This window comes from Sesamum indicum, linkage group LG1, assembly GCF_000512975.1.
Source record: "Sesamum indicum cultivar Zhongzhi No. 13 linkage group LG1, S_indicum_v1.0, whole genome shotgun sequence".
Lineage (NCBI taxonomy): Eukaryota > Viridiplantae > Streptophyta > Magnoliopsida > Lamiales > Pedaliaceae > Sesamum > Sesamum indicum.
The window spans coordinates 15,952,269-15,966,733 of NC_026145.1; the positions used below are offsets into that span (position 1 = coordinate 15,952,269).

At 36.7% G+C, this 14,465-nt stretch overlaps 2 protein-coding genes across 3 annotated transcripts in view; one reads left to right on the forward strand and one right to left on the reverse strand.

Moving 5' to 3' along the window:
• Positions 1–5,867, forward strand: part of LOC105169506 (probable receptor-like serine/threonine-protein kinase At5g57670) — a 6,244-nt gene extending 377 nt beyond the window's left edge. Inside the window, exons 2-11 of one of the 2 annotated variants that reach the window (XR_002287422.1) lie at positions 52–177; positions 435–514; positions 1,081–1,843; positions 1,938–2,186; positions 2,282–2,442; positions 2,524–2,603; positions 2,676–2,823; positions 2,909–3,058; positions 3,151–4,684; positions 5,373–5,866. Coding sequence is in view for 1 of the 2 variants with exons in the window: in XM_011089911.2 (XP_011088213.2) it covers positions 52–177; positions 435–514; positions 1,081–1,843; positions 1,938–2,186; positions 2,282–2,442; positions 2,524–2,603; positions 2,676–2,823; positions 2,909–3,058; positions 3,151–3,361; positions 5,373–5,434 (2,030 nt within the window). In the remaining variant the exon portion in view is untranslated. Of the gene's footprint in view, positions 1–51; positions 178–434; positions 515–1,080; positions 1,844–1,937; positions 2,187–2,281; positions 2,443–2,523; positions 2,604–2,675; positions 2,824–2,908; positions 3,059–3,150; positions 4,685–5,372 lie in introns of both variants that reach the window. The other variant, XM_011089911.2, reaches the window with a different exon arrangement.
• LOC105169519 (protein CHROMATIN REMODELING 24) overlaps positions 6,571–14,465 on the reverse strand; it is a gene marked incomplete in the record, with an annotated part of 12,742 nt that continues 4,847 nt past the window's right edge. Inside the window, 13 exon segments of the mRNA XM_011089927.2 lie at positions 6,571–6,960; positions 7,693–7,822; positions 7,912–7,977; positions 8,235–8,363; positions 8,557–8,651; positions 9,312–9,380; positions 9,837–9,948; positions 10,219–10,337; positions 10,418–10,498; positions 11,509–11,580; positions 11,656–11,862; positions 13,017–13,094; positions 13,201–13,323. Of these exon segments, the coding sequence (XP_011088229.1) occupies positions 6,838–6,960; positions 7,693–7,822; positions 7,912–7,977; positions 8,235–8,363; positions 8,557–8,651; positions 9,312–9,380; positions 9,837–9,948; positions 10,219–10,337; positions 10,418–10,498; positions 11,509–11,580; positions 11,656–11,862; positions 13,017–13,094; positions 13,201–13,323 (1,404 nt within the window).

The window sequence follows — 14,465 nt, forward strand, 5'->3', positions numbered from 1 at the left end:
TGGGTGGGGAAGAGACCCCCGCGGCCGCCGTTACTGTCGGGGATGACGGAGGCGCGGTGGTGGTGGTTGGAATGAAGATGGACTCGCGGAGTAGAGAGTTGCTGACATGGGCGCTAGTGAAGGTGGCGCAGAGCGGGGATCGTGTGGTTGCTCTACACATCCTCGATCCTAACGCTGGTGAGCAATTTCACGCTCTCACAAGCTCTGATAATTATGCGCGCGGCCGCAGTGTTTTTATTGCTTCTCACTTTATGGGTTGTGTGGAATTCGAGGTCTTTTTTGTTTTCTCTTGTGTGGAAATGCAAAATTAGTGTGTCACCAGACACCAGTCACAGAGTGACAATCTGAAATCTCCAACTGCTTAGACAATTTGAAATTCTGAGTTTGTTATTTAGATTCTGATTAGTTCTTCTTTGTGATCTTTTGTGGAGCAGATAAATCGACTCTGCTTGCGCTGGTCAAGACTTTTGATTCGGTGTTGGCTGCTTATGAAGGCTTCTGCAACCTAAAAGAGGTATTTATGATATTCTCCTATTACGCATTACATGATTTCTTTTTTATTTGGATTTCTTCGAAAAACATTAGAATCTCGATGTGCATAAAATTTCTTATTTCCAGAATTTTTTTTGCTACAATTTCTTTAATTTAAATGTTTGTCTTTGGTTTGAACAAATTCTTCCTTTTCGCCCTTTTACTTTCTCGTTCCAGAACTTCTCGTTGATCTTAATTACTTTCATTTTTCTGCTCCTTAAAGGCAATGCATTTAGTACTTGAGCCACCACTGTGTTTTTTCCTTTATTGCTTCATCTTTTATTTCATTCTTTTCATTTGGTGGTGGTGGAGGCAGTTTTACCTTGTGGATCTACAACCAACTGGAACTCCTAAATTTTCTAGAGGTCCGAAGTTCCAACTGATCTAGAATTCTAGATGTTTGGACTTTTTGAGATTTTTTTCACCTCTTGTCTGTCTTCCATTATTTTTTGGTGCAAAGCATGAGGGAACTAGAAGTTTATTATTCTAGCTCGGGAGCATTTTTATGTCCTATTTAGTGGACTTAATAAAATCAGCGAATTTATGCAGGTGGATTTAAAGCTTAAGGTCTGTAAAGGATCTCCAGTACGTAAGATCCTAACCCAGGAGGCAAAATCATGTGGTGCAACGAGTTTAATTCTTGGTGCTTCAGGAGTCCATCACAAAATTAGATCAAGGATCTCTGTTGCCAAGTATTGTGCCAAGAATCTACAAAAGAATGTGTCAGTGATGTGTGTTGATAATGGAAAGATTTTATTCCAAAGAGACTCAAATGCTTCCAAAGTCTCGTTGTTTGGAAGTCTTGATGTGTCAGGATCGAGAATGAAAAGGAGGAAGACATTGCCCAAAAGCCCGTTAAGTCTACCACCAGCCCGAGTTTTATCATCATCAAGCAATGGAAGTGAGGATACTTCAATGGCTCTGGTACCCTTAAGAACTCAAAAGTTGCCCGAATCCAAGTCAGGATGGGCAGTATTGCGCAGTGTGTTTCTACACAAGCGAAGAGTAACTGAAACGTCATCTCCTAAGAAATCATCATTGGTTCAGTGGATATTAAAACTACCGAGTCGACAATCCTTTGCAATTATTTATCCTGATCAGAAACAGATTACCACACCTGATAGGGATGACTGTCATTTAGATTTGGACCCCGAGAATGGTGCTATTGTCCTGTACTCAGCTGAGACTAATTCTACTTATTCATCCAACATTTTCCTGGAAGAACTCAAGGCTCTTGGGGAGAAGTACTCTACGACATGCCAATTGTTTAGCTACCAGGATCTCTTGTCAGCAACAAATAACTTCCTACCTGGTTTGTTCTCATATAAGTCTTCACTCCATTAGTTCTCAGCTCCTTTTTTCTCTTTTTTTTTAATGTCTCATTCACTAATCTTGAATATTTTCAGAAAATTTAATTGGAATGGGTGGAAGCAGCCGAGTTTATCGGGGCTGTTTACCAGGAGGCAGGGAATTAGCAGTGAAAATTCTAAAACCGTCAGAGGATGTACTGAAGCAGTTCGTTTCTGAAATCGAAATTATTACGTCTTTGCATCACAAAAACATTATATCTTTACTTGGTTTTGGTTTTGAGGAGGACAAATTACTTTTGGTTTATAACCTTTTATCCAGAGGAAGCCTGGAAGAGAATCTCCATGGTGAGTATATTATGGTTCGTCCTGCTTCTTATGTGGATTCCTTCATTGGCATCACTTTCAATGGCATGTCTTTTGATCTCTACCTTCTGAATTAGGTACACAGAAGTCTGAAAATTTGTTTGGTTGGGAAGAGAGATATAAGGTTGCTTTGGGAGTTGTTGAGGCGCTGGACCATTTGCACAATACAGCTGACTCAATTATACATAGAGATGTAAAATCTTCAAATATCCTTCTTTCAGACAATTTTGAGCCACAGGTATTTTGTAATTCAACTATTCATCATTGACTGACTTCTGTGTACTATAAACTGTGCTAATGCTAATTTTGGGCCTTACAGCTGTCAGATTTTGGTCTTGCTGCATGGGCTTCAAGTTGTTCGCATCATATGAGTGCCTCAGATGTTGCTGGTACATTCGGGTTAGTGTTGTATCCTCACTTTCATCGATAGTCATTGGCAAATCATTGCATAACAGTTTTGTTTTTGCACAGCTACTTGGCCCCAGAGTACTTTATGCACGGGAAACTAAATGAAAAAATTGATGTCTATGCATTTGGCGTTGTACTCCTGGAGCTGTTATCTGGTAGAAAGCCAATTGATAATGGATTTCCAAATGGCCAGGAAAGCTTGGTGATGTGGGTAAGTATCTTGCTTCTCAATTCCAAATTTAATGTTTAGTAATTCCTTTTCCGTGGAAAGTGCTAAAACTGTTACATTGTTTCAGGCAAAACACATTTTGAAGGAGGGTAAAATTTCAGAGCTGCAAGATCCAAAGTTGGTTAATGCTTGTAACTGGGATCAATTTGAGAAAATGGTCTTAGCTGCAACCTTGTGTATCAGACTTGAACCTCAATCTCGTCCTGAAACTAGCCTTGTAAGCAATTTTATTAGCTTAATTTTTCTGTTGAAAATAGTGATGTGTTCCTCTAGTTAATTAAACTATTTCATCTCTTCTACACAAAACAGGTTCTAAAACTCCTTCGTGGGGATCCAGAAGTTGTGGAGTGGGCTAGGCAGGAAACTGAGACTTCTGAAGACCTCTTCAACGTTATCAACGGTGAACAATCTGCAACAAACATCCAATCCTTCATCAATCTTGCGTTGCTTAATTTGGACGATGATTCTGCCTCTAATAGCAGCACTGAGCAGAATCTCTCGGTGGAGGATTACTTGGGAGGTAGATGGAGCCGTTCGTCAAGCTTCGACTAAATAGTTTCCATAAATTCTCTCATGGCTAGAGTGTGTACATACCTCTAGAGCCTTTATTTGTTTGCATATTACAAGGTCTTGGATGAGAGGATCCCAATGTTCTGACCTCCTCCTCGCCTGAATGTCTACACTATACGTATAAAAGAAGGTAGCGGTGTCACGATTCCTGGTGGTCGCATTTTTTGAGATTATTTGTTCATATAGGAAAGGTTAGCTGGTCCCCAATTCACCATCTTAGTTATCTGTATAGTAGGCAGAGGTAACTACCCATCCACTATCACAATCTTAAGTTGTGAAATGTATCATTCGCCATTGCAAGAAAATGGCTATTCTACCCCCTGATTCCCATCAAGTAAATAGCCACTCAGGTGTTCCTTTCTTGATTTTTTCTGCACAGAAGCTAGTTTATGAGTGTTTTGTTGATACAGGTGGTAGTTTCAGGTCCTTTTCTTAACCAAACAGACATCTTGGTTGTGTTCTTACAACTAATGATGGTTAACATCAAAACCTTGACTCTTACTTGTTTAGTGTTGTTTCAGACAACTGATGGTGGGAGTAGGTATTCTTTATGTATGTGTTATATATAGCATAAGACAACATTGGAATCTAAAGGGATATATCTCTACCACCGACTTTCTTTTCAGTGATTGGAATTCCTTACATAACTACTGAAATTTGTCTCCATCTTTAGCAGTCAGCAACATTGCTGTCAATTGACATCAGTAGCCAACCAGGTTTACAATCAGACACGCGAATTATAATATTTTGGTATACGTATGTGGACATTAGTTACAACTGCAGTTTTATTAAAGTTGGTGGAACATGGAAGGAAGTGGTTATTCCTGAGTAGTCGAAAGCTCGTACAGCGTCGTCAACCTTGCTCCATTCTTGCCTTGTACCCACATATTAAGACGATAAGCAGGAGAAATAAGTTGAGAACCGTACTTCATTAGGTGTTGGTCCAAAACGTCCCTAAATCCCTACTTTTAGGGTTTTAACACTTCTGCTCTCTTTCTTCGTCAAATTCTTCACTGTCTTTTTTCTACAATCACAGATTCTTTCATCCAGGTACTCAATTCTCTCTCTCTCTCTCTCTCTGAGGTACTCGAGGGATGGATGGTCTGAGAAGGCACTGATGCTATTGACCCAATGGTCGCAAGGTTGAAGATCATAAACTTTCATACGCCAACGGGCTTCAGGGATGCTTTTATTAACTTAGGTTTTCCAGTCAAGTTTCGGGTTTTCACACTTTGTGCGTTGGGCTGGTGATTCGTATATCTATCTAATAAATGTAATTCTCATGCTTGGTTTCTCCTCGTTCATCTCCATTTGGAAATCCATCTCATTGGAGTTGACGAGTCCTTGAGTAGTTGGATTAGAGGTTCAAATCTAGCATAAGATGTTTGGATTCTCCAGAACTCGAACTCTAAAATATGAGTCGGTCTTGCTTGTTGTTCCCATATGCCTGGATATATGAGTAGATTGTAGATTGAGTTCACTTTGATGATGCGCGCATTTGATTGAGATTTTCAGCATGATAAGCTTCGGTCCCTCGTTCTTATATCCTGGCACGAGTAAGCTGAATAGAACGGACAAAATTGATTTGCATTTTGCATTGGAATCTAATTTGATTTACTGTATTGTGGAATCAATAGTCTGGTTTTAACATGTATATGTTAGATTTGTGTCAAGATTTTTTAAGGTTATTGATAGAAATGAATGGTATGGTTATGAAAGAACTGAGTTGTATTCTGGAAAGGCTGCTGCATTGACGCCTATGGCAGAAGTATCTTGTGAATATCGAATTCATATTGGACATAGTACGCCCATTCATTCTCCTCCCTGCAATACAAATTGGATAATTTTCTGGTGTCCATGTAAAAGTAAAGAAAATATTAACTGATTCGATTTGAATATTTTTATAAGGTTGTTGCTTAGTGATGAGACATGTGAATCATAATTTGTTATTCATGTATCAGTGAGAGACAGGACAAAGAATGGCAAGCCCTCCAGAAGAAGAATACATTGGGCAAGCTGCTGATGGCCATCAAGAAGGAAGCCCTGTGGCTGCCGGGTGGACAGGGAAAATAGAAGAGCAGTATCGCAAAATCAAAGAACATGCAGAAACCTACCCATATGTGTGGGGTTCATATATCCTTGTATATGGAGGATTTGGTCTGTGGTTGACCTACAGGTGGAGAAAGCTTCGTAGAACTGAAGATAGAGTTCAAGTTCTTAAAGAAAGACTACGCAAAATTGTTGAAGCTGAACAGTCTACTAAGTTGGCAACGAAGTCTTAGCTTGCAACCAAGTTAGGCGGGACAGAACTTTGCCTATGTTGTTCCAATGGAAATGATAAAATTTAGTTCAAAGTGAAAGGATGATGTTCCTAAAAGAGGAAGGGTGTAGGTTATATTATATTTGATTATTTCTGAATAAATGTTATAAGGAAAATTGCTATGCTGAATTTGTTTGTGTTAATTCCACCACCTGTAGCTACCAAAAATTTGTGGTATAGAATTCAGGTAACATTTATTATCCATATGCTCTTTCTTGACATTTCAATTTTGAAACTTCTATTCTTTTGTGAGGTCTAAGAGTAAGATTTCATTTTTGTCAAATTAACTGACTTTTCAAAAATTATCTAGTCAATTAAAGTGATATTTTGCCCTTAATCACTAAATCTGAATACTTCACAAAATATACAAAATCAATTGTTTTACTTACGCAATTCTCACCTAAATCTTTTATACATGTCAAATAGGAATTTTCATTGCGAGACGAAAAATCTTGCACAGTTGAGGAATTTATTTATTTTGGGATAGAAACAGACATTTACCAATCACCTTTCTTAGTTTGAAGCAAAGGAGACAGGATTGTAAAAACAGTATGCTGCTTCCATTGCAACAGATAAAACATATTGATCCCTTATCTTTGGAATATTTATGTTTCTAGTGTAGTGAACTGCTCGAATTTGGACTAAGTTACAGAACCCAATTCATGTAAAGGTGCGGCACGTATTTTATGTTAATTTGCTAGTGTCATAACATCATCATCCTAATAATCGGATGGCCTTTTGAAAGATTGAAAGGCAAACATCAAGACTGGTGATAGGCACCCAACAATGCACCATTTGCAATCACCTCCCTTTGATACTTGGGAGGAAGAATATCAGAATTATAGAATTCCTGGTAAATTTATCATTAGCATTCACTTGGAAACATTTGGCTGAACTTTGACAGTCCTAAAGAACCATCAGAATTCTGCAGACTGACATGTGTTGTTACCAAGAAAGAGAGAGAACATGGCACAAAACCAAATGTTAAATCCTCATAGACTAACAAGAAACCTCATGTTGAAATCCTGTGCCATGTAAATCATACTTGAATGATTAAGATTCATGGAAATCATATTTACATGATGCTTCAGATTTTGAAAAGAAATCTATAACTCAATGACATCTTCCTTGTTTCTTTTTGCCATTCGCAACTGATCAAGCTGAAGGTTCAATGAAATTATTTGCCTGTGTATTTTCTCCCCGTTGTCAGGCAGCCTAGAAACTGCAGCCTGGTGATCAAGATATTCAGAAAGGTGACCAATCATTGAAGGACTAGATAATTGAGGAAATTATAATTTGCACAAGCTTAAGAGTTTCTATTCAAACAAACGATTCATGATCAAATCATATTGCCATGTATAAGCTAATTGTCTTAATTTCACACAGCTTAAACTTCTACCGACTTAATAGAAGCAAAACTTGTATCAAACATAACGATGCCAGGTTTTAGTAAAAATTGTGTCAAGGAACTTCCTATCCATCTAAGGAGCAAACATACAGTTGAAATAATGCTATTCGATATAGATGAACAAAAAGTGTTATATGATTATTTTTTGATAATTGGTTTCTTGATTCTTGAAGATAATATAAAGTTGAGTCTGTGCTTGGGAGTTCATTATAAACTTCCATCAGCTTGTGTTCCATATGTATCATGTCATTACCACATAATTCAAACCTTATTTCTTGACTACATTTTTGTATGGATATTTCCGCAATTGAAATTCATGCCACTAGCTTCCACAAATTATCCAAACTCTTTTCAAATTAATGTAATTCACATTAAGATCATAAATCACTTGTTTACAGGAGAAAGTATAGATCCAATCTCCAAAAGAGTAAAGTAGCCACTTCCATGTACTCCTCAGCCTTAGTCCACTGAGGATGACTGAAGGTAGCTCTACATTTTCTTGACAAGGCAAAGTCGCAGTATAAAGGAAATTCATCAATCTCAAAATGCTTACCTTGTCAGCAAAGATCTGAGATAAGCGATTAATTCTTGCTCTGATTTCATCTTCTGATGGTTCCCTAACATCAGGATTTGAATTCTTCTGGATTTTCTTTATATCCTTGGGATTAAAAGCATAATGCGCTCTGCATGAATAAATGACATTTACAGAATAAAGAATCATTGATGAATTATGATTAAGAGTGACAATGAATTTTTTTCCCAACAGAATTACCCATCAACATTTTGTTCAATTGATGATCGTGTTGGTGGATTCCCCATGAATCTACTCCCTCTTAACCTGTAAACAAGGGGATGAGAATGTTCATTCTGAAGATATTGATAATACATGTATCTCAAGTTTTCCCATGATTTAGGGAGACAGACACCATAGCAACAGGCATACACTGAAAAATCATTTCAATAAGAAATCCAGTGGCTGGAGATACAAGGGTCACCTATCAGGTAACTTATGCAGTGTACTTTACATGACTAAACCATGATCAAACATTGAGATTATATTGTACCCAACAATTTGAATTTAGTTCAAGGAATCACCTTCCTGCTTCCTCCTCTATTTCAACTGCTTGTAAAGGTGCTGCCTTGGAGAAGAGCAAATTATGCTGGCTAATTCCGGCTATATTAAGAGTTTCAAGGAACTCGACATGGGCTCTAAGAGACTCTTCCCTAGATAAAACAGTGACTTTAGAATCAGGGAGGTGAGAATTAAAAATGGATGCTTTGTGCAAATTGACTTTAAGACTTAACTGCACCAGAGCAAATGCATTAATACCACTTGTAAGTCTTGAGGTATAACACAACTAAATTCACACACAATTGTTTAATGGACAAAAGAGGATGCATAACAAACAACCCATACATTGTATGCTGATGATCATGTTCTTCAAGCAGCTGTTGTTGAGTGGGAGAAATATCAAATCCTTGTTTCGGCAAGCTGAAAAGATCCCGAAGATCCTGAAAATTTGAACACAACAATGGCCTCATGAAATTGATAGTACATGCCAACAATAACACAAGTTCTTCCCGTCCAAATAGAACGTAATGTAAATTGGCAGTTATATATAAAGAAATAAAAATGACATCAGCTAGCAATACAACTAGCTATTACCACTCAACGGATAAAATCAGGGAAGTAAGATATTGTATCATCAGATTATATACTTTTTGTTTCCTCTTTCGCAACAATATGGGGCTTAGTGTTTTAACTGACGGGCAACAGATTTTTAAAAGTAACAGTAAGGAGTCACTAAATTGTTTCACATCTCCTAGACAATAATGACACACTTGGCAAAAAAAGAGGGAAATTACAGAAGTTATTGAGAGAAGAGAATGATACGGGAAAGATATGAAGAGAGAGAAAATTGGAAGAGAAAAGGAGTAAAAAGAATGATGAGATAATATAAAAGAAAAGGATAAAATGAATGACCAAATCTCTTAGTACACCAAAAGACCCCTCTCCAATAATAACTGAGTATAGATACAGATAAGAAGGGGTGTTATACCAACAACAGAAAGACAGATATAGGAAAGTACTTATCTCCAGAAAGTGGACACCCAGAACAGATTACACACATCCTGTTTCAGAAGAAGGTAAACATTCAATTAAGCAATTACCTGTTGGCTGAAATAACGGATTTGTTCTTTATGTTCAGTTGCACTTCTGAATAATCCTCCTTTAAATACCTGAATCACAGTTCCAAAGCTTATTATAGAACTAAAAATAAGGGCTTAAACTCAAAAATGCAATTGGGCAGATAATGATGTAAGATGCTATTCTGATGTATAGCAGCTCACTAGATCCAGATAGAGTTAAGCAGGAGCTTCGTTTGGCATATTTATATTACACATAGGCACAAAACAAAAGGGCTGGGAGATGGTTTAATGCCATGGGCCGTTCTTTAGGCGAGTACATCTAGCTTTGGCAAGATCAATAAATTGAATAAAAAGCTATAGTCATTCTCTGCTCAAATTTTTGGGTACAAATTGAATAAAAAACTAAATGCAGCAAACAAGTGCCAAGATGCAAATGGTCGACCACGAATGTAACTACAAAAAGCAAATAATGAATACATCAAACTATAAACACTAGGAAGTTAGGTACAGGACTAATGTAACATGCGAACAATGAAATCTGCGAACCTGCTTTCTATAAATTTTCTCTTCCACAGTGCCACACGTCATTAATCTGTACACAATAACATCCTTCTTCTGACCAATGCGGTATGCCCGATCTACACTCTGATTGTCAGTGCTAGAAAGTTTTAAATGAAGTTAATCATTTCTTACAAAATAATTTCATCAAATGTCATGGAGAATAAGGCAACAAAAAAGTTTATCAATCGACAACAGGGCTTTAAGGAATTGTCAACAGAAAAACCATGTAATTCTAGAGATATAAGTAAAGAGAACGATTTCCCAAAATGATCAATCATAAAGAAGACTGCTTTTCATGTTTTCTTAAAAAAATGATATAGATCATCCTTAAATAAATCAGAAACCAGAATAGCATATAAAACCAAACCTCGGATTCCATGCTGGATCAACTACAATAACACGATCTGCATTAGTGAGTGTAAGGCCCAATCCACCAACTTGGGTGGTCAGGAGAAATATTGGGGCTGCATGCCCTTCTTGGAAATCCTACAGAAATGACAAATGGATACAGAAATGATATTTTTGTATGACATTTTTCCATTTGTATTTATTTAACAGAAGCATACCTTGACAATTTTAGCTCTGTCGCTGGCTTTAGTAGTACCATCTATCCTGATGTACTTGTAGTGATTGGATATCAAAGATTCCTGAGTAGCATGATAATAATTAGAGAATTATGACTTTCAACTAAATCGAAAGAGAAGTTCAGATGCATATGGTGATGGCAAATGTGAGAGAAGGAAATAGAAGAGTCTTAATCAAATTTCTCTTCAAACAGTAACTAAAGCATCATTTTGCTAGTAGGATCCGGCCTCAAAGGCCTCTTGGGACATTTTTTTAGTGGAATATTTGAACCTGGTTATAGACTAACTTGTGATTTTGACGAGAATGCCCAAATCTGAACTATGTTTTACATTTACTGACTGAAAAGGTGTCTGGTTTCCAAAGAATCAGACAAAGTTGATGAATGCCATGGAGTCAAATATGGGATCTTGGAAACCAGATGCCACTCTCATGAATCAGCACTAAGAATGCCCATAAGGATGCTGAATGGAAGTGTTAGAATTATCCAACATGTGATATAATTTGGTAATACCAAAGTCAAGCACCTATAACCACATTTCACTGCATCATGTCACATGATATTCTGGACCGAAGTCTAAAGAACATCACTTGTACCCGTATGTGATATTAAGGTGACATGTGGAGCCCTCTTTTCCCACTTTTTGTTTTTGTACCCGTATGCTCTTTTTGTTTTTAGAGGTATGTGCCCCTTAGAATCAAGTTCCATTTCCTCAAATGAAATTTTCTCCCCATAAATATCATCTCACTTGAAGTAATAAAATCACTAACTCTTGAGTTTTAGAGCACTAGTATTTTGACTTTTTCAACATCTAGAACTCCATGCTGAGGGAATATCAGGTTTGGGGTCTTCATCTAAAAAGTTAATCCAGAAAGCAACAACCAGAGCCAGAAGAACTTTTTTTATAAGGATAAACCTAATTTCAGGTTCTAACGGTCCATACAATGTCTAATTAAGCTTTAGTGTCAACCAATAAGAAGACTTTACCACTGACAAGAAATAGAATCTGTGTACAGATTCACATGGTTCATTGTAACATATCAGGAAAACATGTCAAACTAATTTTAGACTGACCTGAATTAGATTTAGCATCTTCCGCGTTTGTGAAAATATAAGCACATTATGTCCCTTTGGAACTAAATCGCCCTGTAGTAAGCATTAAATATAAGGTGTAAATTATCATGCAAAAGTACATTAGGCGTAATTCAATGAATGCCGTACCAGTAAAGATAATATAAATGATATTTTGCAAGAGATATCATGATTCTCGACAATGTCAAATCTCTCTGCAACATCTGCTATGTGCATTGCCAATCTTTCAGCAACACGATGATCTTCTTGGTCTACAATTGAATCCATCCCTTCTAGGACATCTTCAGCAGCTCGTTTTGTCAATAGAAGCGGATGATCACATATTTTTTTCAGGATCTGCTTCCAAGGGAAAAATAATCAACATAAAACATGATAGCATTAGCACACAAAGTATATAGAATGCAAAAGAGATGTATTCTTAGCATGGTCTGTCTAGTTGGACTAAATGCTTGTCAACCTTAGCCTGCATTGTTTCACTAGATAAATAGCTTTAATTTTAAGCCCTTATTGAAAAGAAAGCAAGTCAGTTATCAAAATTCCATCATTAACATAAAGCTTTATGTTTATATCTGCATGCCATGAAAATATTCAGTAGTCTTGCCTTTCTTGAGCATGTGGTTGTCTAAACTATCCAGTAACAAGAATTGGAATATAATACTCATTTTGAAAGTCAAGACGGCTTCATGATTACAGGGATGGGGAGAATGGGTAGAGATAGTTCATTATTGCTCTTATTTGCACTAAATCTGAAAAATGCAGAAGCGGCCGCAAATCCACAAGGAACCAACTGGTAACACAAGTCATTAAAGAACATCATAGTATTCATGGAAAATGATTTTGACGTTTTGCAAAAGCAAATAAAGAACAAACAAATCAGATAACAGCCCCATGATAGCAGTTTCGACAGAACAAAGCCAAAAAACAGTACTTTTTGAATTCAACACAAAGCTCAAGGATCATAGCTAATTCTCACTCATCCTGGACATATCTTATTCAAATCTATATGTTCCAAGGTCAAGGAGGTGAGCTATTTCACACAGTGTCATGAGCTCAGCCTGGGTTTATGTACTAGTGTACTGGGACCAATGAATTTTAGGTCCTTGTCCTGTTATGACTCTCTACAAGTCAGCAGCATCTTAGATAGGTATTGACCATGGCATACCAGACAAACGGTTCCAACAGAAAGGAAGATATTGGTAATTACAGCAGATTCTATATAATGGAGTTCAAGCGTATATAGTTCATAAAATTTTGATGCTTTTCAGTGTCAAAAAGGTTAGCAATGGTACAAAATCGATGTTTTAGAAATCAACAAATAGTTAGTTGGTTATGACAGGCTATATAACAGAACAGGATAAAAAATATGCTTAATGGACAATTAAGTAACTCATGGCATTAATTTGTTTTATGTCAAAGAAACTTCACAGTAGAGATGGAAGAGAAAATGTTTAATCTAAAATCACCAAGAAAAACCACTTTATGCATATTACCGTAAGTGCAGCAAGAGGGGAACCATCACAAGCTGAGAGGACAATCTCACTCTTTAAGAAAGCTTCATAAAGTTGACGCTGGATTCATAAACATAAGTTATATACTTTCTCAATGAACTTTTCAAAATAAAACAGGGCAACTATTTTACGAAATAGTAAAAAATAGAAAGCACTAAACATATACCTGACATCGAGTTAACCTTAGCCATACAATAATCTCATTCTTCTTGGAAAGTGTGGTATCATCATGAAATACTTCACTTTTCAATCGTCTCAGAAAAAATGGTTGAATGCATTCTCTGAACTCCTATCAACATAACAAGATGAAATCAGATGGGAGAACCAGATGGTTATTCACATGCCAATCCAAGGATTCTATTCAATCAAGCAAGAAAAGTAACATGCTTAAGGAGCAATTAAGTGCGCATCTGAAGATGTATATAAATGTGGCTAACTCTTAAGCTCAAGAAAGATTTAGCAAGCAGAAGATCATATCAATGAAATTTGACCAGATGGCAAATTGGCCATATATAGAGTCAGTGCAAGTATGATAAAAAGAGAAAAGAAGAGGCATAAATTGTTTCTACAGAAAGAAACTCGTACTCATAAGAATGAATATGATTTTCATACAAATGGAACGCATATGCAAAGTAAGTTCATTCAGAAGCATTCCTTTAGTTTTAAGACATTGTCAACACTTAACACGATTCAAAGGAAAAATTGCATTTTTAGCACCACAGAATAAAGGGGTACGCGAATTCCTTCCCACACTTTATGAAATTTATTAAAACATCCTACACACTAAGACCTTGCTTTCCCTCCAAGTTTGAAATAACAACCATATGCTTTCTCCATTAAAAACTAAGAGTATCTGGTTTTGCTAATGCTACCAATCAAATACCAATTCAGAATTGTGGAGAGGCCGATGAAGCTAATGTACCAATACGAGAAGCATTTTCCAAATTTGGAGTAACTCCTAATTCCTAGTACTCCCACAAAAGGAAAGTTTGTACTTGCATATCGGGAGAGGCAGATGTGTAAGAATGGCACATATATAGGAGGAATCAATTTGATTTAGTGAAGTTCAAATAACAGCACATTAAAGAAAGTAAGTATTGTGCACAAGCACACGCTAAAAACAAAGGACAAGTGATGGGCTGGCCATTAGGCTTATAGGCGTAGTTATTGTTTATGCTACCACATAACCTTAAATGCAGCCCTAGTTTGGCATAATAATAAATGTAAGATGATGCATGAGTGTCCAACAATGTTAAAGGATGACAATAACCTTCTCCCTAAAACTGAAGCATCAAGACCGGCAAAAGCTAAGGTTTCAAATGAAAGAAAAATTTTTAAATTCTTTAATTCATTGGATATCCAAACACAAATAAACTACTCTTTTTGTCCACCAATATGAAGAAAAAAATATCTAAAATGTGAAGTATCACC